General features: G+C 37.6%; 1 protein-coding gene across 3 annotated transcripts in view; it reads right to left on the bottom strand.

Annotated features, from left to right (window-relative positions):
• CREB3L1 (cAMP responsive element binding protein 3 like 1) overlaps positions 1-26,562 on the bottom strand; it is a 103,974-nt gene that overhangs the window by 33,519 nt on the left and 43,893 nt on the right. The window contains exons 2-4 of one of the 3 annotated variants that reach the window (XM_070936246.1): positions 16,041-16,269; positions 7,498-7,658; positions 2,453-2,531 (exon numbers count right to left, since the gene is read on the bottom strand). In XM_070936246.1, coding sequence (XP_070792347.1) covers positions 2,453-2,531; positions 7,498-7,658; positions 16,041-16,269 — 469 coding nt within the window. The remainder of the gene's footprint in view (positions 1-2,452; positions 2,532-7,497; positions 7,659-16,040; positions 16,270-26,562) is intronic. The other 2 variants (XM_070936255.1, XM_070936264.1) reach the window with 2 other exon arrangements.

Here is a 26,562-nt window from a genome sequence, read left to right as displayed (position 1 = left end):
AGCAGAATTCTTGATATTGTTATCTTTCTGGAAATAAAGCTAAGATCTTTTTACCAGCCACATTAAAAACTGGCAACGTTCACTGTTATCCTTCCAATGACATGCAGCCAATATCTAATCCAAAAAAGCCAGAGAAATGTGGGCTGGATTTCAAATAAGACTACTGAAACTGGGCAAGCTTTTATTGATTTCATTTAAATCTTTGTCTTAAAACTTAACAAAGTGATTATGGTTTTTGTAAGGTGCTCAGCTATTGTAGTGATAGGAAGATTCTCATTTAATTACTACAGATTTCCCCAGCCCTTTGCCTTCTAAAGAGATGATGGACTTCTGGTGGACCCAAGGAAAACTCTAACCTTTAAAAATTGCAGGAAATGTTGACTTATTAAAAAAAATAACAACAATCTACTAATTCTCACTCCAGAAAGCCTGGCAATTTGACAATTTTGAGCCATGTTTCCATATCATACAAAGCATATACAAAAGGAGAAGGTCAAAGAGCATGAGGCAGATCTAGAAGAAGATGGAGACACACCATCAAAGACACTCTACAACAACATCAATTAACAATGGTTAAACCTGCCAGAAGAGCAAGAGCCAGAACTTTGTGTCCCTCGATACCCAAAGCAGCAAAAGAGGAGAAGAAGGAAGAAGGAAGAGGAAGAGGAGAAAGAAGCTTTCCAACACTGCTGATCCTCAAGGTTTGCATTTCACAGACTTAGGCCAGACATAACATTGCTGAAGGGAAAGAATATGATTAAAATACATAGTTTGCACTTTAAAATTATATCCAGAAAATGGAAATTGCCCCAATCAAATTGCTATGAAAGTCAATTCTCTTAAGAATTGTTCTTGCATTCTCTCAATTAACTATTTAAAATGACAGGGTAGATACATCCTCCTATTTAAATTAGAAATTCTAATTTAATTACACTAATGCCTAATGGATAAGTTTTTAAATTTTGATAGATGCTGTTGTATTGAACTGCATTTTATTTTCTAGAAATACAGGGAAATACTACATAAAAGAAGATTAGAAGTAAATATTCACAATGCCACATACTCACAATGCCCATCACACCCTAGTTATAGTCTTTTTCAAAGAGATAGATGTTGGTGCTGGTTGCTACCTCTAAAGCCCTGCGTGTCTTTCTCCCATAGTATCTGCTCAGCCAGTTTGATTCTGCAGGGTTGGTTCACTGTGGGTTCCTTTGATCAAACAGAGTCATCTATTGGCACCCCAGAAATGCTTCTTCTCAGTAGTGGTTCCTGCCCTCTGGAATTAGGTTTCCCCTGAGATATGGATGGCCGTCATAGCACCCACTTTCCTCTTTTTCAGAAGAGCTATGAAGATCTGATTCTTCACTCAGGCTTTTGACTAGGGAGAGCGAGACTTCATGTCATATCATCTGGTTTGCCACAGTTGCCATCTTTTATTATTGATCTATTGATCAATTTCATCAAAATCAATATTTGATTAAAATAATACATTAAATTTGCATGTTGCCTAACTCTCTCCCAAAGATTGATTTTAATCATTTTTAAGCTTGGATTGGTTTTATTGTAATTTTAATGTTGTTTGACTGTTGTAAGTCACCCAGAGCTGTTGAGAGTTGGGCAGCATGCAAATTTAATACATTATTTTTATGGTTGGTAATACAGTCAGCCAAATGTTTTTTGCTGGCTTTGGCATTTTTATCTACTATGGTATTCCACAGTCAGCCAGATGTTTAGATTGAATTTGGCATTTTTTCCCCACCAATCCAGTCCTTCCTAAGGACCTGTTTGATGTTGTTAAAGCAGGGGTGAAATGTTCCCGGTTTGGACCGGATCGCCCGATCCGGTAGTGATGGTGGCGAGTGGTTCGGAGAACCGGTAGCAAAAATTCCTGTGCCCCCCCCATGCCCAGCTGAGCTGCGCGATCATCAGAGGCTGTTTTTTTTACTTTTAAAAGCATTGTTTCTACAACCTCTTCGGCTGAAAAAATGCTTTTAAAAGTAAAAAAAAAAAGCCTCTGATGATCGCGCGGCTCAGCTGGGATAGTCAGACGCTTTTAAAAGCATTTTTTTCTACAACTTCTTCGGCCGAAGAGGTTGTAGAAAAAAAAATGCCTTTAAAAGCCTCTGGTGATCCCAGCTGATTTGCCTGATCGTCAGAGGCTTCTAAAAGCATTTTTTTCTGCAACCTCTTAAGGTTGTAGAAAAAATGCTTTTAAAAGTAAAAAAAAAAAAGTTGGCCCCGTCAACCCAGCCATACCTACAGAACCGGTAGTAACAAATTTTAGATTTCATCCCTGTATTAAAGGTATTATAGCAGGATGTGGTTATATTATCATTATTATTTTTTTCTGGAAGTTTGCCCTAATAGCATAAAGGCAAGATGGTCTATAAAATAATAACAGATATGAGGTTGGAGAGCATTGAAAGCTCATTGAGTTATCCAATTTTCTCACCTGTTGGCACATTTAAAAATTGGTTCACTTCTCTAGGTTCAGCTTTGATTACAGGTTGGGTAGTCATTTCTATAGGTGCCTGTAAAACAATTGAGAAAAGTATTAAGTTGATTTTCTAAATATCTTCCTTTGAAGGATCATGGATTTTCCAATGAGCTCACACCATTTGCAAGGACTCAAAACATTGTCCCTTGAGGGAGATGGACAGTGAAATACAAATATAAACAAACAAACAAAAAAATAAAATTGTGCTGTATCTTATCATTTGCTTCTGGGGTCAGGCTACATATATCTCTCAGGTTTATTCTGAGATAATAAGGCTCCATACAAGGATGGTGAGACCATCATCCTTCTAGAGATCACTTACACACTATTTTTTTACTATTCATCTGTATATTATAGTATGTGCTTTGCTATAATCTGGTTTTTGCACCAACTGGCCCCCAGTCAGAAGAGAAAGATAAGTTGTATTACCAATTTATTACTAAATTGGTAATACAATGCACCAAAATATTCTAGTGTATCAAGAGGCATTGAATTCTGTGCCATTGCTTGAAATGTATTTCCACAGTGGGTAAGTATAACCTGTAAGTATAAACAATACATCACTGAAGGAACTCAGCAAAGTATCCATTTGTACTTTGACAATGGAACCTTGTCTGCTTTCTGTTTCTTCTCCTTAAGCATTTGCCATTTCTCCAGTCATTGGTAGCTTTGTAAACTGGGTAGCCTTTGTACACTGTCTATTCAGAGCTTGTTTTCTACTATTGAGTCATGGCAGTTTGCAGGTTCATGCATATATGCTACGTTGTAAAAGCTACAACTTAATTATAGCTGAACCAGCAGAGATTAAAAACTGGTGAATACCAACATGCCTAGTGATTGCAGCCACTATTATTCTAACTTTTTCTCCTAGTCATCCTTTTTTATTAACTTGCATATTCAAGGCTGATTCCATATGGGCGTCCAAAATTGCTTGCTTGTTTCCAAAGACAATATAATAAAAAATGAGAGCATTTGGTAAAGAAAAGTGAACATCATACACATGTGATAAAGAAGTGCATTGCACAGATAGTGTTTCCATGATTGACAGTCATTTTTGCTATTATCTCCTTCCTGTCTCTAAAAAAACATATTCAGATTCAGATCTTTGATCTGTTGTAATATGCATAGGACGGTTCTGCACAAACTTTGGTGATACAGAATACCCTCTACTGTCCACTGGATTTTCTGCAGGGCTATTTAACAGCTGTTTCTGATCAAAAGAGATGAAGAGTTAATATGAAGAGTCATTAATTCCCAGCTGTACCAATGTGATCTTCTCTTACCAGCTTTCTTTTCCCACCAAATGCCAGAGATTTTTTTTTTCATTAAACAGATATATTTCACGCTGTCTCAGACTGTAAACATAGCCTGGCAAAGGAAGTGAATATGGTTTTCAAACACACACCACATAGATCTACATTTGGAAATCCAGGGAGTTCAAAGTTAAAGCAACAGAGGAAGTTTTGTGTACAAGTTTGATTTGAATGGTGTCCTTGTTTTTCCCTCCTACTTTTATCCACAGTAAGTGAAAGGAAGATAACCTACAATTGAGTCCAAATGAATGGAGTTCTCTTACTTCACAGGAGAAAAAAGAAGGCTATAAAATATATATGTGATCCTTTCAAAGTACACAATTAATGATTTTATCCAATTGACACATAGTTCATTTTCTATAGCCTCTAGGCCCACATCTGATCAGGCAAACCATTTAAAATTAACTCATTGGCAATGAAATTACAGTGGGAGGAAATTACTACCATATCCTTCAGGTCATACCTTGAAACACCACACTCTAATTTATGCAATGTAAATTGAAGTTGCAAGGAAACATGTTGTGTGATTTGGAAGCAAGTAACAAGGAAGGATATTTGGCACTCCAGGTCAGAAGTTCTCAGATGCCTCTTGTTGACATTCTACACACGTTTATTGTTCCATTAGGTGTCTCAGTAAGGATGGTGACTAAAAGGGGGAGATGTTGTAAATCCCCATTGTAAGATGCTCAGAGTAATCTAGAACTACGAGATGGGCGGCAAGCAAGCAAGCAAGCAAACAAACAAACAAACAAACAAACAAACAAATGTTGTACCATGCCTGTTAGAAGAACTCAGTATACCTCTGACCACCATTGTGAAATTGAGGGAAGAGGGAAAAGCAACCCAAAAAAAAGGGGGGGACTGGGAAAGAATGGTTGAAAAGACATCATAAACTGAATCTGGCCCAGGCGATCTGATTTCTCATCTTGCAATATATCCTGCCCCTTTCCCAAAATTGGTATTTCCTAGCTGTGCTGGACTATACGTTTCTAAATGTTGATTGCTATTCTGGGAGCTATAAAGGATTTTGCATTGACAAGGCTGCTATGCTTTTACAGTCTATACAGTAAGTTGGTGTACCTTTAGCAGACCAACAGATGAAACGCCTTATAGGAAGATGTATAAGAAGACCAATCCAATGTGTCTAAAACAAAACTTGATTTGTTTAAACTTTGACATCTCCACTTCAGCTTCTTGAACACTATCCTGGAATTATGCTCTTTAAAAAGCATATTTGAAATATCAAGGATTGCTTCTTGTGGGGAATGGCAGCCTGAAGTTCTCTGAAATGCAGAGAGCCACTGCAGCTTTTGAAAGGCCAATGAGAGATTTTTGCTGGCTCTTATTTTCCTGGATTAAAGGGAGATCAATAGATTAGCCACCTGTGCCAATTGTACAAAAATCCTTACAGAGCACTCTGCAAGGTCCTTTAAAACCTTAGCTAGCTTCTAAACTAAACAAGAGCCTGAAGATGACAAGGTTGTGAGCCTGTCAAAACGTTGCTAGAAAGAAAAACTTTTAAGATACTGGTAGGATTTTAGCTAAGGTTTTAAAGGACCTTGCAGAGTGCTCTGTAAGGATTTTTGGAAGATTTTAAGCTAGGATTTTAACCAGAATTTTAAACATTTTAACTAACTTATTTAACATGACACGGGAAAACACCCGAGATTTTAATTTTTTGCACACACACACATATATAATTTCGTAGGTTTTATGTGTGTTTTTCTTTTAGCCAGGTTTTTCCTACGTAACCAAGATTTTTCTACAGCCCTAGCTCAGTGGAGTCACATCCACTCGATTCTGGGCTTTTTTCTTCTGGCAGTCAGCAGGCCCTATGCTGCCTAGTGAGAGACTTATATAGATCTATTTCTGGCTCGTTAGCCATCATCAGTAAGCCACACCCACATCTCATGTATCCTCCCTGTAAAGGTACAATATCTATTTTCTTTCGTAGGTTTTATGTGTGTTTTTCTTTTAGCCAGGTTTTTCATGTGACTCCACTGAGCTAGGGCTGTAGAAAAATCTTGGTTACGTAGGAAAAACCTGGCTAAAAGAAAAACACACATAAAACCTACGAAAGAAAATAGATATTGTACCTTTACAGGGAGGATACATGAGATGTGGGTGTGGCTTACTGATGATGGCTAACGAGCCAGAAATAGATCTATATAAGTCTCTCACTAGGCAGCATAGGGCAGCATAGGGCCTGCTGGCTGCCAGAAGAAAAAAGCCCAGAATCGAGTGGATGTGACTCCACTGAGCAAGGGCTGTAGAAAAATCTTGGTTACGTAGGAAAAACCTGGCTAAAAGAAAAACACACACACACACACACACATATATATATAGAGAGATATATAGATATATAGATATAGATATACACACACACATATATATATATATTAATGGACAAGCAACTAGAAAAAAGTCATGGAGCTTTGTTTTTATATATGACAACTGCAGCGAGATTATTATATACTTAAAAGTGGAAAAGCTCACAACAGAGGAATGTTGATGAAGATGATAGAACTTGCAGAGAGGGCTAAATTAACTGCTTTGATCAGAGAAAAAAAATGACATTTATGTTCAACTAGAAACGATTTGTAGACTTTTTGCATGGAATAGAAAAATGCACTTACAATTTGTGGTTTTGATGATTAGGGAAAATGGATAATAGAAAAAAGTAAGATTTTTTTTAAAAAAATAGCTGATTAAGAGATAAGTTTGGAACTGTACTTATAGTTGCTGAAAAGGAAATGGGAAGTTTCTTCCTATTTTTTCTTTGCAATTCATTCCATATTTTTGCTTTTCTCTTTCCTTTCCTTTTTTTTTTACTGCTTATGTTATTTATTTGTGTTGTAAAACTTGAATTGAAAATATAAGGAAAGAAAAGCATCTTTGAAATGTCACCATCAGAAATATTTGTATTTTTACAAAATAACAAAAATAAAGAGATGCATTTCAACAGAAACATATATCTTCCTTTGCAAAATCACTAGCAAAGGATGAAAAAGTTAGTTCAGTCATCCACATGTATTGAACAATAACTCCTAATGTCCCCATGCTGCCTGATGGTAATGGAAATTGATCAAATGTTTAATTGCAACAGGTTATACTAGAACATTAGAAGTTGCCTCTTCTGAGAAACTGGCTACCTTATAATTATTAAAATTATTCTATTTTAGAAGAAAGAAAATTTGAATTGTATCTCAGAAGTTGGGTTCATCAAGGAGGGCTGCATTATTTGTAGGCAAAACAATTCTAAACTAGAAACAAATGGGCTAATTAATCTCTAGGAATTTCTGCAGGAAATTGACTTTACAGTTTCTATTTTGGGTGTATTTTTCCACTTATGCTGATCATTAACAATCCTGTCCACTGTTTGGACTAGCATCCCTAATAAAGGTAAGTAGAGTTCCCACAAAGTCTGCCATTTCTGAATCAGGATCGAAAGCACTCTACCCAATTATCCTTCAATTGCCCACTTTTCTCTCTACTATGTCACTTTTTTAAATGTGGTTATTTCAAATCAGCAGTGATTAAAACAAAGAATAATTAGGCACGTTTTTCTTATTTTTATTTTCCGCCTTTCTATTTAGAATGAAAGATGAAGAAATCGTTTTAAAAATGCCACATTCTCAGGTCCTGATGCTCAGATCATGCCAGCTATTCTTAGTGCAATGAACTCACCTCTTTGGGGACTGGCGACCTTTGCAGTGGGTTAAGATTCATCATGGGAATTGCATGAGTTGGCAGCTGAGTTTCAGGTATTTCTGGCACCATGTTCTGCTCCTGCTTCACCATGATGGAACATAGCTTGTGCTGGAGTGTCCACATACCATTTTCCAATTCTGAGAAAAGAAGCACATCACACTCAAGTCATACTAGCACTGTGTATGAGACACACTGTACCATATAATGAGGTGTATCCTCTTCCATGACAGAGGTAAACCTGAAGGAACAAGGAGTTTAGAGCTAGGAAGCACCACAATAAGCTTTTCATTGTTTCAGAACAGAAAATACAGACAAGCAACATCCGTACTTCCAGAGACATGTAATAAGAGGTGCACTATATAAAACATGGCAAGATATCAGAAGGCAACACTATAGTAAAATCCCACGATGGTTGTCGCCTATGGAGGCGCTAATTTATCCAAACACTATAGAAATAGGAAAGATGCGGAAATATCAAGAATTGTTGAGTAGTGGGGGAGACCTACTTACGAGACAAGAACTGGAAAGACGAGGCATTATGATTGATTGGTGGCCATATCTTCAAATTGAGTCAAAATATATAGCAGACCGGAGACATTATGATTTTCAAAGCCAACCAAGTGAACTAGATAAAATTTTAAAAGGCACAGATGAGAAAATAATATCTAAAATTTATGGATATTTAATAAGGTATAAATTAGAGGAGGAAACAGTGAAAGAAAACATGGTAAGCTGGGCAAGAAATATAGGTCACAATATAGAGTTGGATAGATGGGACAAGCTATGGGCAGAAAATTATAAGATGACACTGTCGATTCCATACAAAGAAAATTTATACAAGATATTTTATAGATGGCACCTTCCTCCGGCACGTTTGGCTAAAATGTTTCCAAACACATCACCAATGTGTTGGAAGTGTAAGACACAAATGGGGACATACTACCATCTCTGGTGGTCTTGCAGGAAGGCACAACGCTACTGGCAAGAGATTAAGAGAATAATCGAAGAAACAACGAGGCAAAGTGTAGAAATGAAACCAGAATTCTTTCTATTTGGAATGACTACACCACAGTGTACCAAGGAGATAAAATATCTTACCATCCACATATTGACAGCGGCACGTATAGTGTACGCTCAGAATTGGAAATCCGAGATAATACCAACAGAAGAAAAAATAATAACAAAAATAAATGAATGCGCAGAGATGGATAGGCTCACAAAAGAGCTCCAAGATAAAGAGAACACTGACTTTTATTTAGTTTGGCAAAAATGGTACACATGGTTAGAAAGAAGGATAGGGCCAACAACATAGGATATTAGGAGAACATAACTCAAGAATTGTAGAAATAGATACATGAGATGAGCCGTAGGATTGTATAAATAAATGGTTAATATGTTTGTAGAAAGATATTGTTGAACTTCAATGAATATATTAAGGTAAAACAAAGTGAATTTGTAAATAGTATGATTAAGGAAAATTGGTTAAATGGACATTAATCACCGATGCGAAGGTTTTCTAGAAGTTAGTCGATTGACTCTTTGTTAATGTATAAGTGTTTACATGTATTTGTGTTTTATGTTTGTTTATGTTAATAAAACTTAAAAAAAAAAAAAGATTCATCATGGGAATTGCATGAGTTGGCAGCTGAGTTTCAGGTATTTCTGGCACCATGTTTTGCTCCTGCTTCACCATGATGGAACATAGCTTGTGCTGGAGTGTCCACATACCATTTTCCAATTCTGAGAAAAGAAGCACATCACACTCAAGTCATACTAGCACTGTGTATGAGACACACTGTACCATATAATGAGGTGTATCCTCTTCCATGACAGAGGTAAACCTGAAGGAACAAGGAGTTTAGAGCTAGGAAGCACCACAATAAGCTTTTCATTGTTTCAGAACAGAAAATACATTCTATTAAACTCTAGTACAGGGATATGCTACACTTTCCAGGCCAAAGGCTACAATAAAGCCTTGCCCAGAACAGCTTAGTTGCTTTAATTTTAAACAATTTTAGAGTTTTTTAAAAAAAGAAATGGAAAAATTCTGCAAGATCACCAAATTTTACCAGACTTCACCAGCCTCACCTGAAATGTCACAAGACCTCAAAGAAGAGCTTGATTAAATCCAACCGCATTTTGACAATATTTAAACTTTTTTAAAAAGGCTGATATCACACAAGACGGTTGGTCTCTCCTATATGAATCTGCTCTGTCAGGGTAGTCTGTCCTATACTGGCTTATGAAACAAGTATGTTTGTAGGTTGACCTAAGAAGTTTCTTTAAAACAAGGATGGACAATATTTTCTTGGTTAGATCCAGTAGGTTTAACTTTTTATTATTATTATTATTATTATTATTATTATTATTATTATTATTATTATTATTATTATTATTATTGCATGATTCCAGAAAGTCAGGGTGAGGTATTAAGGCTGGAAATAACAACATTTGACTTCCGAGAAGCATTTTGCTCTCAACACATCCTTATTGTCCTATTTTAAACCCAAAAACAGTTCCATAGAAATATGTTTGCTTCCAAAGTTCAGCAGTAACAGTTTAGTCTGTTTTCAGCACTTTGGAGTTTAAGGGCAAGACTGTGAACATTTCATTCTTTAAAGGAGTTCTGGTCTTGTTTTCATTCTTATTTTAAGTTGAATGTGCACTGCTCCATTTCAGTCATTTTTGCCATCCACTTAGGTAGCAAGGTCTCAGGGTATTCTAGGACTACAAATGGAATATGTGAACAGGTTCCTATGGATTTGAGGTGTTCACCGCTGCATTAAGAGAGAAAAAGTTTAATGTTGCTATCAGCCTGGAAATACTTTCCTCAAAAGAGTAGAAATCCATACAGCAGCTGTTATGCAATTGAGACAGTTCTTTATTTGGATGTACAGTATAAACTATTCTGGAAAGTCTACTTTAAAAAAACTAAACAGGTTCGGAGGATAGTATAAAGGTAACTCAGCATTACATAGGACAAGAGCAATATAGGAAAAGGTAAAATAATTAAGGTTAATTTGGAGAAAAGAGGAATGATAATAGCCCTCGTGAAATGCATGCTTGGCTATCACATACAGTCATGTGAAAAAGTAAGTACATCTTCTTTGAATAATGTTGCAAAGAAGAGTGGGCCAAAATTCCTTCACAACGATCTGAGAGACTGATAAAGAAAATAATGACTTCAAGTTTTATTGCTGCTAAGAATGGTTCTACAAGCTATTGTAGAACCATTCTTAGGGTGTACGCATGGCTTCTCCATTTTGACTTTCTTGTTGTAAAATAAATGATGGCATGGTGTAATATGTTATATGTTATTGTTCATCTGAGGTTGTATTTACCTACTTTTAAGAACTGCCAAGGACCAGATGATTTTTACTATGTCCTGATGCACAAAACCATAGAACTCATAGAACTTTTTTTTTTTTCACATGACTGTAGAAGACTATATTGTTCAACCAAGGCAGGTTAGAACTTAAAGTTTATAGGAAAGTGGATTTTGGCTGAATGTAAGGAGCAAGTGCATGATGATAAGAGCAAAGGAAACAAATGATTATGGTTAATATATATTTGAGAAACTACAGAGCCTTGATAGTACAGTGGTTTAGTGCACCCTGTTATTAACACAGCTGCCTGCAATTTCTGCTGGTTCGAATCTCTCCAAGGCTCAAGGTTGACTCAGCCTTCCATCCTTTCTAAGGTAGGTGAAATGAGGACCCAGTTTGTGGGGGCAATAAGCTGACTTTGTATAAAATATACAAAAGTATGAAGGCTATTGCTTAACGCATTGTAAGCCGCCCTGAGTCTCCGGAGAAGGGCGGCATATAAATCAAATTAAAAATAAAAAAATAAAAAAATAAAAAAATATTCACCTACTTTGACTTTTGTCCAAGAATCAGAGAATGCAAGATATATCAAGCAGAGGAAAATCTTCCACAGGGTTAAGTTGTAGGTATAAAGTCTGAAAAGTTATGGCAAGACAATACTCTGAGAAAGCCTTTTTAATAGATATATGATTCTTATATAAGCTCAGAAAGGATTTCCCAAAGAGAATTATAGCTTCAAAGGGTGAAAAAATGACTGTCTAATCCTATGTTAGGGACGTTTAGAGTTCTCTGGCTTGAGCAATTTCCTACACACAGAGAGAGAAAGAGAGGGAGGGAGGGAAAGATTTTAAATTCAAAACATTTTGTGCCCAAAGTTCAAAACAGATTGTTTCTATCATTCTGTTTTGAGCTTAAATCAGTCCCATTTCCAACTCAAAATGTCTATTTCAAATTTGAATCAGAACTCTTTCAAAGTTCCAAGTATTTCCAGGATGGTCAGAATAATCTTTCCCAAGTTCAGAGACTTGTTCTGAATTTGAAGCAGAATATATTGAGCTCTTTTTTTTTTTCTTATTTCAAAACAGTTTGGTTACTCCTGTTACATAGTCAAATATTTTGGGGATGGGAATGAGGGTTGTGTGAGTGTGTGTGCATGCAGTAAATGCTAATAATTATTATAGCTATTAGAGAGCCTTTATTTCTCTCTGCAGAGAGCTGCATAAGGTCACTGAAGAGAGAGGAACTGTCAGAGAAAGCTGTCTTTTGTCATCCCTCCTTCATTCTGCCCTTTCCCAGATTTCTCAATCTTCATTCTTCTGTGCTGTTGCTCACAGCCATGACACAGTTCTTGTCATGCTTTAAAGAATTGCATTCCACTATGAAGCAGCTGGCATGATGCTTCTAAAAGATGCAAGGCGCTTTCCATCTCTAGTTTTACTGGTAGCTTCTACCTCCCTAGTCAACTCTTGGGCTTAGAAAGGGAAGGATTTGGGAAGATTTTGTCCTAAACACAGGACCATGGAGAAAAATGAGTAAGAAGCATTTATATTAAGATCTAGAAAACTTTATAATAAAATGAAGAAAGACTCATAATTAGCATCTGGGTATATAAACAGGATACCGCATCATTTTCATTGCAAATAACCATATTTACAGAATGTTAGATGTGAAGGAAAACCAAGAGCAGGAACAGGAGGAAGATGAAGGGGAGGAGGAATGGAATGGAATATCCAGAAACATTTCTATGAACACTAGTGCCCCAGTGCTCCTTTTCCAGCAGCCTTACTAAAATATATCTCTTCTAGATATTGAGGGGGTTTTGGAGAGTAACTGTCCTCCCTCATCTATAGTCTGAGGTGAGATAGTTCAGTAACAGATCTACAAGGAGGCAGGATATTACTCTGCAGCAGGACCAAACAAGAATGACCTATGAAAAAAATCTAGTGCTTTTGCCCCTTTTCTTCTTGATGTCTGGCAGCACTCAGCCAGGATAATCCCTGACCACTGCGGGGAAACTTATTCCCTGCTTTTATGGTTTTCTAGCTTTTTTTTTTGAAAAGAAAGGCCTTTCTTCTCTTGTATATACTGAATCTGTGCCATTTCCTTTTCGGGCTGACGGTTGTCCTTCAACCACTCGGACACCCACAGGGTCCCACAAATAACAGGATCCTCTGCTAGGATTGCTCTAAAAATATCCTGTCATCATGAATCATCCTAAAATGAATTGTTTTAAAAATAAGTTTTGAAATGACTGTGCCTCTACATCTCCTGCAGAGAAATCTGCTGGTAAAAAAGAAGCCCACTTAGGCCTCTACATGTGCCAATAAGCATTAACTGTAAGCAGTAGCTTTGATTCGGCCTACACCCAAAACAGAAGTATCAGGGAAGGTGCTGATTTTTTTGCATCCACACCCAACAATCTCAGGGTCCCTCTCAGAGGCCGTCCAGAGCTTGGCAGTGGGGAGAAGATGGTAATTCGACATATTTTATTTAACTTCCTTTTTCAGTTTGAGTATTACAGAACTTTTCAGGGCAGAAAATAGCCATTTGAGCCTTAGGACATGGAGCTCAGCTTTATCTAATGGAGCAGGCCTGATGTTCGGGCTTAGACCACTGGGTTGGGAAGTACTCAAAATTCAAGGAGGTAGACTGGCCTGAAGGACACAGCTCAGGAGTCAAATAAGTTCCACCAACTTACGCGCTTCCCTGTACCACAAGGTCAGACAGAGAAATGATTTTTTTCCCCCGTAAAGACAAACCAGTTTAAGAAATGAGTATTTTAGCTTTAGCATCACTTGGAAAGCATAAGGATTTATGTAGGTTCTTCTTGTGAGCTGAGGAGAAAAGGGAAGGAAAGAAAATCTCTCCCTTTTTATCACACATGAAATTGTCCTCAGTGCTTGTGCACTAGTAAATTGAGTTAAACTGGCCATCCAATTTTCAGTCTATGAGCAAGATCGATTGCTCATCGAGACAAACACATCAAAATATACAGTAGCTATAGGCCAAGTGGATAGGGTCAATGCATTCCATGCCTAGAATCCTTAAGCCTGAACCTGCATGGATATGACTATGGTCCAAGTTTCTTCTGTTCACAAATTAGAAGAGATACATGGAAGAGGGAAGAGAGGACAGAACTGGGGAAAGTAATTACAAGACCAGGAGACTCCTCAAGAATATATTCAGATTAGAAGTTTTCCATCCCTGATTTAAAGGGAACAGAAGAAAAAAATGACTTTTTTTTTGCCAGCAAGAATGATAAATTATCAGATTCATAGGCAGTAGGAATAATAATAACAACAGAACAGAAGAGAAAGAACTGATGAAAATCAGAAATACAAAGACCTGCAAATAGAAGTAGAATGATTGTATTAAAGAAAGCAAAGTTAGTAACAATAGTAATAGGCTCCTTGGGTGCAATCCCAAAACATCTGGAGCACCACTTGAACGTCATTGGCATTCAAAATCAACACTACCAACTGCAAAAGGCAGTTTAGTTGGAAAAGCTTACTTCCCGCAATGATAACTTTAACACCATCAAACCGCATCTGCTATCCCGGGTCCTTGGGAAGGACTCCCTAGGTGGGTAAAAATGCCAATTCCAATTTAAACATCTGGTTGAATGTGCATTGAACCATAATAATAACCTCCATAAGTAAATTGCTCTGTTCATATATAAATGTTACTATCATAAAGTTATATCTTGCATTTAAACAAAATTTAGGTAGCTGCGAATGATATCTATTATTTTTGTTCCTAGTTTCTGTCTACAATGAAGAACTCCTCCTGACTATAGCACCCTTTTATGAATATGGAGCACTTCTGCCACTGCAGGAACTTGCAGTTATGATTACGACTATCAATAAAAATGCTTGATTGCACCTTTGCTAGTAGCTGTAATTTTACCACCAGAGCTTATGGGAGGCTTTTAAATGCAGAATGAATGGTGGCTTTGCTGCAGGATTTTTTCTGTCATGGCAAACATTGATATATATTCATTTAGCAAAAGACCAAATGAATCTACATGGCAGCATATACTGAAAATATCAATGCAGGAAGAGAATACTAGCAATTTCTCTTTACTGGAGGATGAGGCTAAGTGGATTTTTGTTGCTCTAGGACTTGTGATAGCTCACCTGGCTCATGGTTTTGTGTGGGGACAATATTAGGTCAGTTTCAAACTCTTCAAAGATTGAGGAATGGAATCAGTGGATAGAGGGAACCAGAAACAAATCGAAATTAGTTCCCCAAGGGAACTAATTTATTTAGCATTGTTCAGTTAAAAAAAACTCTTTGGCAAAGAACACTGCTTTAAAATATCTACAGTAATGTTGTATGAGTAATGAGAAGTAGTGAGAGGTCAGTTTCCTGGACAGTGTCCAGGACTCAAATAATCAGTTATATTAAATGACTGTAAGACAGTAAGCATTCTCCTCTCTTAAAACAGTGGGTTATTGGCTCTTTGCTGTGACTCATGAGGCCAAAACCCATGTTTTGTCTGTTTTTTGAAGGCTCTGATGAGAAATTAAAGGTCAATTCTAGTATTTTTTTTATATCAGAGCTCTGCTTTATTTTGAAAAACCCTCTATTTCAATTTCCTCCCATTATTGCTGCTTTCAACAAAGGAGACTAGAAAAAAGTGAAGTTTAGTTTCTAATTTCAGCTTGTTCACATGTGTATCACAGTCCTGTGCATGTTTCTTCAAGGGTATGTTTTACTGTATTCAGTTGGACTTGCTTCCTAAGAAGCATGTTTAAACAATATAGTTTTATTCCGTTATCTCCCCCTCCCCCATTTCTTGAACTATCCTTTCCCAGATAGCTTATGGGGCTTCCTGATTATACATTCCAAAGAGAGAGAATGTGGCAGGCAGATAAAATCTATTTCCGGTTTGGCTTGACTCTTTTTCTATTTCCAATAGCTAACTGAATAATGTCAGCTGTCTTATCATTAGATGATTCAAATCAGTTAAAAATGGGTTAGATTAATTGGCTGGAACCAATTTTCACTCTAGGCCCCTTTTAATGGACACAGGACACAGGGGCAGTTTGCTAGCAGCAGATTGTCTGCTTTCAAGAGAAGTAGCTGTTTGGAAGAGACACAGATTGGACCTGCTTGTGACAGTATCTATCACATCAGCAGAGGATACGGTGCAGTTTAGGCATATGCTTCTGGATCCAGCTTTCTACTCACCACTGGCATTTTCTTCTGTCTTGACAGGCATAAGAGGGCTCTGTGGAGCAGAGTCTCCACTCAGGGAGTAGCTGTGCTCTGCCTGGATGCCAGGAGTGGGAGGATCCAGATCCATGTCCAGCAAAGGGTTCTTTTCCACCAGCATGGGGTCATCAAAGAAGCTGTTGAACAGTTCATTGGAAAAGTCCTCCATGTTCTCAGAGAAGTGGTCAAAGCTCTCGGAGAAATGCTGAGAAAGGAAAGAAAAGTGTGAACTGCATCATCTCCATGAGAGACTAGAGGGCCTTCTACTAAAATGTATCCCAAGCCAGATACATTTGGATCAGCCAAATCATTTGGATCAGAAACAACTATATTCGTCTTTTATTGTTTCTGTTTTCACAGCTTCAGAAGAAACTAACCAGCCAAAATCCACAATGAAGTACATGCCTGCCCATTTTCTTCACCTTAATTTAATACATTTTATTCTCTCTGTATTCTGTCTTTTCCTAGAACAAGCTATTGAAATGCATTAATTGGAACATCAGGTTTGAGGTATATTACTTTCTTCTTACTTTGAAGCCTTCTAAACATACTTCTTTACAACTCTTATCATCTTCACTAGTATGTACACTGCTGGTGTTCATTTTTCAAACTATCAAAGCATCTTTATAAGGTCTCTGTGCAGTGACAATGATCAAAGGCATACGTACCTAAATTATTTTTTTATAAAATGCAGTTGAGGTATTTTGATGTTCTCATAAATAACTGTAAAATTAAATTTGTTATATAAATCTTCTCATAGTTTGAAGATGGAACATTATTTATCATGAAAAGAGATGTTATGGATTACTATGAAACATATCCTTCCACTGCCTTTTCTTCTATACAGCATATCCATTTGTGGAAAGTTTTGCCATATAATACTGTGGGGAAACCTTGGCAGAAATTCATGTACCATGGCACTGATATTTATTTAAAATACTGTTCAGTATTAATACAGTACAAAGGTTTGTTTTATAATGTAATCCAATTCTATGTATCCTCAGTGCAGAGCATTGTAACTTTAGAAGCAGACTGAATGGTAAAGGGTCATGAGCATCTTATCATATATGTTTACAACGAAAGCACACACCACAAGTCACAGTAAAGTAGTGATACTTGTAGAAGACATAAGAAGTCATACCTCTGCTTCAAATCATACTTTACAAAAAAGTGCATCCACTTCATGCACATCACTATAGTTATGTAGGACTGCAACTGCTGTGTGAGCAGTACAATTCCATTTAAATTCAGTGAGTCCAGATTTATTTTCCTTTCATTTTATACTGTTTGTTTTTTACATACACACACACACAAATCTATTGCATGTTTATTTTCACAGGTAAGTAAGAATCAAATTTAATTACCGTATTTTTTGGAGTATAAGATGCATCTTTTTCCCCAAAAAAAGAGGGTGAAAATCTGGATGCGTCTTATACTCCACATGTAGCCTCACCCAACTTCTCAAAGGAGGTTTCAGAGGCTGAAAAAAGCATCAAAAATGAAGCTTCAGAAAAAAAGCCTCCAAACAGAGCTTCAGAAAAGAAGCCCCCAAATAGAGCTTCAGAGGCTTTTTTTCTGAAGCTCTGTTTTAAAGGCTTTCAGAGACAGAAAAAAAAGAAAAAAGAAAAAAAAAAAAAGCAAGGCACAGAGCTCACAACCAAGGAACCTGTTACTAAAATTCACCTCTGGGAACAGCTGATTGGGGGTATTCTGGGAGGCCGATCCACCTGCCAATCAGCTTTTTTCTTATTTTCCTCCCCAAAAACTAAGGTGCGTCTTATACTCTGGTGCGTCTTATACTCCGGTGCATCTTATAGTCCAAAAATATGGTATAAATTCTGTAATAATTCATAGCTGTGCATCTACATAGATGTATAGTGAAAATAGCTTTCAGAGAAATCTGTCAATTTTCTCTTGGCACAATCCATTTTCTCCAGATAAAAAATGAAGATAAGCAAAACTACTTTAAAAATCAGTCTAGACACACCCACTACTAAAATTTACATTATTGCTTGAATGAAATACATATTCATTTGAACCACAAGAAAATTAAAGTCTTTGAAAAAGGTGACATAGAAGTTTAACAGAGAATGTCTGTGGAGATTCTCAATCATCCATGTCATAGTTGTCCGAAGGGTGCTTTTCCATAAGCCAACCAAACTTTCTTGGTTTTTTCCTTGAAAACATTTTGCTTCTCATTCAAGAAGCTTCTTCAGTTTAAAAGAGAATACAGGAAAAGAAATAAATATGACCAGCTGAATGGGAAGGGGACTGTATTGAGTGGACCAAATTACAAGGAAAGAAAACCACTAGTGTAAATTAAGACCCTCCCCACAATCTTCCTTGTAGGTAGGAATAATCTGCACATCTAAGCACATTTTTCTGTATCATGTTCCTTGTATCTGAAAATGGTATTCCAGACCATCTTGTGTGAATGATGTTTATTGCAGGAAACACTACTATAAACATTGTTACTTCTTTCAGCACTTAGCAGTTATGGAGATGATCTTTCAAAAGTTGTTTTGTCATCTTACTTAGTTTTTTTCTTCAAATATCTCACCAGGATATATTTGTTAATCTTTTGCAATTTAAAATATGTTTCCATTATCTCTTCACTCATATTCTGCTGAAAATTGTACCCTCTCCTATTTTGCTCACAGGGCTCAGCTTTCATGTAAGAAACAGCAACATTATATCCAAATGCTATATCCAAAATCAATCCATCCATTAATCTTTAAATAATGCAAAACCTGAGAAACTTAAAAACAAATACTATATATTACAAATAGGGACACAGAGACAACAGGAAGCCATCTCTGGATGCATGCGAGTTCCAAGGCCAACTATTTCTGTTCATTTTTTATACAGTGATACATTTAAATGAATGTAAAGAAATTCAACCAAATAATATTTTTTAATTTCTGTGAGGCTTCTAATAATTGTTTGAGCACAAAGTTATCTAATATCTACAAATACTTGGCGTGCTGACAATGTTTAACTTGATTTGGTCATGCCTCAATGATTGAATAACTCGCATCAAATAAGTCAGAACAGTGGTTTTAATTTATAGTAACAACTTCCAGTTCTGCTTTTTTTTTTTTTTTTTGTAAAATCTAGTCTTCAAGATTTTTTTTAACATCTTGAAGTGAATCTGAATTCCTATCTGAGAGATAGACTGGAAGCAATGCATTCTAAAGAATATTTGTCCCTTTGCAAAGGAAAATGGGTAGTATTAAAATCCTGTCTACTGGGAAAAAATTCTGAAGAGCTAATAGAATCACCCACCTACATTTTACTAGGACATAATGCAAGTTTGGTAGGTAGATTTGGCCAGAAGGCTAAATTGGTCATGAGCCAGGTGGAACAAGATACAATAAGAAATCAAACTTGTTTTTCAAATTCCATTATTATTTATTATTATTATGATTTATTTATTTGTCTCCCACCTTTATTGTTTTTACTAATAACTCAAGGTGGCAAATACAGTATATTCAACATACCTTTCTCCTATTTCCCCCACAATAACCCTGTGAGGTGGGTTGGGCTAAGAGAAAGTGATTAGCTCAAGATCATTCAGCTGGCTTTCATTCTAAGGTAGGATTAGAATTTAAGGCCTCCCGGATTCTATACCAGCACCTTAACCACTAGACCAGGGGTGTCAAACACAAATTCATTGAGGGCCGCATCAGGTTGAGTTTGACCTCAGGGGGCTGGGGTAGGTGTGGTCAGGGTGGGCGTGGCCAGCTTGACGCCACTCATGTCAGGGGCGCCTGTGGTGGCCGAGTACTCTGCTAGCAAAAACAGGCTCCCAATCTCCATTTTCAGCTGGGACAGCCTCCTGCCACCCTCTGCCAGCAAAAAAGGAGCTCAGGAGGGACGCGCGTGGCCCTCCCGAGATCCGTTTTTGCTGGCAGAGGGTTGCAGGAGGCCATCCCAGTTGAAAACAGTGATTGGGAGCCCGTTTTTGCTGGCAGAGGCACCGTGGGCCAGTCCTTCTTTGTTTCCAGGGCAGCCCCGCAGGCCAGATCTAAGCACCCCATGGGCCGGAACTGGCCCATGGGCCTTGAGTTTGACACTCCTGCACTAGACTAAACTGGTTCTCATATTTTTCAATGAGATTACTGTAAAGAATTCTCTCTTCACTTTGATGTCTGGAAAACAAAAGGAACTAAACTGTCTTCTTGCATCTTTATGCTTCCTCTTCTCCATATTCACTGAAGCTCCACTTTCATCAATATTCCTATGAAATGTTAGTTATACTTCTAAAAGATGTCCTTGTGGTTGGATGTCATTCCTTATCTATGGTGGGGAGGAAGGAACTCTAGGTAGCATTGGCTTTCATATCTAACTCCATCTTTGTTTTTCCATTCTCTTTCTTTTACAAACATACTAGTGGTGAAACCCTCTGCAGATTGCCACCAGTTTGCTGCCCATGCATGTGCAATGCGCATCAAAAGCGTGGTGCATGCATGCATGCGCAGTGCACACCAAAAGCATCCTGTGTGCGCGCACATGTGCAGTATGCCTCAAAAGCATGCTGCGCGCGCATGCACATTGCACACCAAATGCACGCTTCGCGCAGGAAAAGGAGGCTTGAGAAGGTAAGTAGAACGTGGGGGGAAACAGCTGTGCCATGCAATTTAGCTTCGCTAGAAAGCAGGATTTCATGCTTTCTAGCAAATATAAACTGCGTGGCACAGCTGATCATCGGAACGTCAGCTTTTTTTACTACTGGTTCGCCCGAACTGGTAGTTTTTATCACTACCGGTTCACCCGAATTGGTGCGAACTGGTAGCATTTCACCCCTGATACTCTTGCACACATACAAAACAAAAGAAAAGAGTTGGGATTCTTTCATTTTAGGATGTCTTTTAAATGATGTTGTTAGGAGCTGTTCCCTACAAACGTCATAAACATGGCTTTGGGGAATCCAGGAAAAAGATCTTCTAAGTATGTTTAAGCAGCCAAATGAGGGAGGCTGTTCAAATTTACGATACAGTGTTGAAAGAGAAAAGATTAAATGTTTGCTCCATGCTGTTTTTTTTAAATAAAACATAAATACACACACAGCATTCCCTTTGGAGGACAATGAAAAGCGTCAGGGGTTATTTTCAAATAACAATGGGAGAAAAGGGTTACCTCCACCCCCACTGGCACTGCATTACTCTAGTTCTGTATCATCTAAGATTGGGAAAGAACTAGGTCCATTTAACCCAATATTGTCTACACCAGTAGTTTTCAACCTTTTCTTCATCACAGACCCCCTATAAATACCTTTTGTGGCCATGGACCCCCGTGACTTAACTCTGTGATGACATCATGCCCCCCCTGGAGTCCGCAGACTGCAGGTTAGGAACCATTGGTTTATAACCAAGTCAGCAGTGTGTGGCGGTAGTCAAAAAATCCAATGCAATCCTAAATTGCATTAAGAGAGGAATACAATCAAAATCAAGTGAGGTATTAATACCACTCTATAAAGCCTTAGTAAGACCACACCTAGAGTACTGCATTCAGTTTTTGTCACCACACTATAAAAGAGATGTTGAGACTCTAGAAAAAAGTATAGAGAAGAGCAACCAGGATGATTAGGAGACTGGAGACTAAAACATATGAAGAACAGTTAAGGAACTGGGCATGACTAGTCTAGTGAAGAGAAGGACCAGGGGAGACATGATAGCAGTGTTCCAATACTTGAGGGGCTGCCACAGAGAGGAGGGGGTCAAGCTGTTTTCCAAAGCACCTGAAGGCCAGACAAGGAATAATGGATGGAAATTGATCAAGGAGAGTTTCAACCTAGAAATAAGGAGACATTTTCTGACAGTGAAAACAATCAACCAATGGAACAGCTTGCCTTCGGAAGTTGTGGGACCTTCATCACTGAAGGCTTTCAAGAAGAGATGGGACTGCCATTTGTCAGAAATGGTGTAGGGTCTCCTGCTTGGGCGGGGGTTGGACCAGGGGTAGGTTTCACTTACCTTTGCTACCGGTTCGCTCGCACGCACATGCTCACTTCGCTTGTGTGTGAGCCACTTCTGCGCATGCGCAGATCATATTTGATGACGTCCAGGCAGCTGGGTGGAGTCTCCTGCCCTGCTGCTACTGGTTCGCCTGAACAGGGGCGAACCAGTAGCAACCCACCACTGGGTTGGACTAGATGACCTACAAGGTCCCTTCCAACTCTGTCAATCTAACAAAGCAATAGTTCTTCACCCTTCATATCACAGATCACATCCAATGTCTGTAGAAGTTTGTGTTATATGCCAAAAACTAACTATTCTTACACCACACATATCCAGGTGACATACATAGATGTTCACAGAGCATGCCTAGCTTTTTTCAAGTTTAGGATGAAATGCAAACCAAGCCTGTCCATTCCATTTACAGGTCAAAGTATTGGGCTAACCCAAAAAATGATTTAAATTGGTAATCTGATTGTCTGAATGAAGACATTATTTTCTATAGCAGTGGATAACCTTGGAATTCACTAGTGATGAAATCTTGCAAGCTGTATGCTGAAATAGCAAGATACCCCAGATGCTCTAAATTTCATTCAAAAACTGCACATTTGAGTTGGTGTTTAGAAAGGGAAAGTTGGTGTTAGAAAAGAAAATGCTTTAGATGATGACATAAAATGGTCGTAAGTGACAGATGGAAGACCAAAGAAGGCTAACTAATCTTCATGCTGCAATACAGTATGTGATCTTTTTATTAAGCTGATTTTTTAAAATCCATGGTCATAAAAAACTAGTAACACTGGGCTATAATGTATATAAAACTTTAAAAAATAATACTCCTTTTTCCAAATTTCCTGACAGGTTACAAGAAAGCTTTTCTGTGCAAAATGTAAGAAGTCAGAAACTTCTGCTTCAACCCTCCTGAGATTAAGCCTAATTGTTTTAATTTACTCATTCTTGAGCTTTGGCAGTTGGTTAACTACCTGACTTCAAGCCAGTCATACTCTCTCAATGCAATCTGTCCCACAAGGCTATTTTGAGGAAGGAGTGGAGGAAGGAGTGCTGTGTACAGTGCCTTGGGATCCTGGAGAAAAGGCAGGATGTAAATCTGACTAACTTATTAAATATTTACATAAGAACAGTATATACATAGTTAGATTCACATATTGTCTGAAGCTAAGATTTCATCAATGAGTTGTAATGGCTGGATACAGGCATTATACAGTATTACAGCTGTCAAACTCATGGCCCGCAGGCTGGATGTGTCACGCACTGGCCACGCCCACGCCCGGTTTAGCGAAGGGGGAAAAAGTCACAATACATCATGTGATGCCGCCATGACGATGCGAGTTTGACACCCCTGTACTTCTTCTTGTGCCAGATCCATCATTGGACGTTGGCGATCATGTTGGCAATCCTATTTTTATCAACAAATTTTATCAAAAGATGACCCTTGTACTAGACGATAAAATGTGTCTTGGAAACCCAATGGCTGAATTAAGCTAAAACCAAAAGAAAATCCATTGCAACTAACAGCTCAGAAGCAGGAATACTAATGAGGTTAAATAATATTATGCCTAAATTCTATTCAAACCTAATGTTAAAAAAAAAATGTTTCCTGTATTACAATTATATTGCCTGCATTTTTAAAGGTAGCATCTTCAAGGAAAATATGGGTATGAATAAATATTTAAAGTAGTGGTTTATATAAAATGCCAACAGGAAAAAAAATTGTGTCCTTCTGCTGCTCTGATCTTACTTTCCTTCGGCAACACTGGTTCTTTGCTTTATCCCAGGGTGCCAAAATCCCTTCTCAGTCTTGCCAAGAAAAAGACAGAGGGAGGAGATGACCTGAACACCCCGGATACAGCCAAGCGTAAGTTCCTGTTCTAGCACAAAGATGTGTTTGTTTTATTCAAAGACAATATCATTGTGTAAATAAATGCCAGGCAATAAGGATGCAGTAGTACTGGTGAATGGGACTGGTATCAATGACTTTTACCAAACATCAGTCCCCAGCTTTGTTCTTAAAAGGATAAAGTGAGTGCAGTTAAAAAAAAGGCTCTAATTTAATATATACTCAATCAATGGGACTATGATAGAAACCTCAACATTGAATTATTGGTGCTTTCAACTGCATCTCAGTGAAAGATTGTGAAATCTTTCAAAATGCACACAAGAGATATACACACAATTATTCAAACAGACTGAATAGCTATAAATCTCAAGTGAAACTATATAGAACCTTTAGGTTGCTCAAAGAAATTATCTCTAGGATGCTTACAAAGAAGGCAACATCAAATATCAATATCCAATCATGTTCAATTAGTGCTTCTGAACATCAAATACCCAAATTTGTAAGATAAACTCACCATTTCTACTAACGCAGTTGCTCACATTTTTATCTGTGTTTTAGAGGTTATACATCTGATACAAGACAATGGATTGAACCTGGATATTTTAAAAAATTAATCTCTGCTAGTTAATCACTGGTTCACTAAATGTGATGTCATGAAAGTTGGAGATCAAATGAAAATCTAAAAAGAAAACAAAATTGAGAACATCTAGATTTGCTAACAATCTTTAAAATATTTTATTTACATTTCAGCATCTTTCTATTTAGCTGGATCAGGAGCTCAAAAACCTGATCTGGAGATTTAAAGATAATTCAGTGATGAATTAAAGGATTTGGCCAGATAATCTGGATAGCTGTCTTGAGAAAGGCATTCTTGTGAACTGGGAAAAAGTCTAGTGGCAGTTCCAATATAACATGTTGGCTGAGAATGATAGGAAATGAAGTCCAAGACAATACTTTTTTTTTTTTTTTTTAATTTGATTTATATGCCGCCCTTCTCCGGAGACTCAGGGCGGCTTACAATGCTTTAGCAATACTAAAGCATCACCTTGGGAAAAGCTGCTGTATGCATTCTTTGCCTATATTTAATGAGGAAAACTGTGGGAGAATAATGTTTCTTATATTTAGCAATCTAAAATATTTACTTCCACGGTGTATTGTGCATGGCTAAATCTGGAATGATAGGCAGAGAATCTCTACAACATCTTCATCAACCTTTTATGTTACTGCCTTCTGTTATCTCTAGCTTACATGGTTGATATAGAACTGGCTGAAATGATAAGAACTGTATTCCAATCATATGGAAGATGTTACCCTGGGGGAGATCTACCCTAAAATGTGGAAGAACATATAAAAAGAAAGGTTCATTAGTATTTTTGATTGAACCATGAAACCTAAAGCTATGCATTGGTTTTATACCTTAGCTTTTCTGTCATTTTATTTGTTTTGCCTGTTTGATTCACTTTAGAGTAACACTCAATGTCGTATTAAAGTTTTACATGATAATTGATAAGAGGACTAAGGAGGTCACTGAAGCAGCCGGCAAGAGCTTAAATGGACTCCAGGGGATGGTAGAGGACAGGAAAGCCTGGAAGAACATTGTCCATGGGGTCTCAATGGGTTAGACACGACTTCGCGACTAACAACAACAAGGAGGTAACACTGTCTGGACTGTACTATTCCAGATACAAGATTCAGATGCCAGAAAGATGTCCCAATTTTTCATATACACTATTCCTCTTTCTAATTGGCAAAGTTCCAACACTGCCATATTCACTATTTTTATGTGAATGGTACTATATTCTATGAAGGAATGCTATATGGTAAAATCCACACGTTTTGTCTTTAATCCAAAATAATATTGGCCCCAAATTAATAGCTTATTGAAGAACAGCCTAAATAGTTCCCAACTACCACCTATTTGTTGCTAGGACTAACACTTGCTGAGCCATTCAAAATTAATTTCCATAATTAAATGATATGATCCCTCCTGAAACCACTTTTTCATGGCAGGGCAAACCTACAGTATATACATAAGACAAATATGGGCACTAGTGATGATACACTAATTGATGCTGGAAGGTAATAACATTATTCATTCATTTATTTATTTATTTAATCTAATTTGTATACCGCCCTTATCCCGAAGGACTCAAGGGCGGTGCACAGCCAAAGATAAAACAAACACATATATAAAATTTAAAAGCAATTTAAAAACATATTAAATAATTTGGCCCCAACATCATTAAAAACAAAAAGCAACCCATTAAAATTAATGTTTAGGCCAGCCCAGCTTGTTGGAACAATAATATCTTGAGGGCATGGTGAAAGCTGCGTAGGTCAGGGATCATCCGTATCTCTGGGGGCAATTCATTCCAGAGGGCGGGTGCCCCCACAGAGAAGGCTCTCCCCCTGGGGGTCGCCAGTCGACATTGTTTGACCGACAGTACCCTGAGGAGTCCCTCTCTGTGGGAGCATACTGGCTGGTGGGAGGCTGTTGGTAGCAGAAGGCGATCTTGTAAGTACATTAAATCCGTAACATCCTGAATGAGTGCTTATCAGAAGAAGGCAACAATTGTTATCGCTTGTCTTAACAGTCAGAACCAGGTCAAACAGGCTTAAGTTACAGAAGAATAAATTTAACTGAATATTAAGAGGAAATCCTTGACAGGAAGCAGAGTGAAACCAA

The sequence above is a fragment of the Pituophis catenifer genome, unplaced genomic scaffold (assembly GCF_029215685.1).
Source record: "Pituophis catenifer annectens isolate HBS135680 unplaced genomic scaffold, rPitCat1.0.hap2 SCAF_1, whole genome shotgun sequence".
Taxonomy (NCBI): domain Eukaryota; kingdom Metazoa; phylum Chordata; class Lepidosauria; order Squamata; family Colubridae; genus Pituophis; species Pituophis catenifer.
This window is presented reverse-complemented; position numbering and strand designations above follow the sequence as displayed.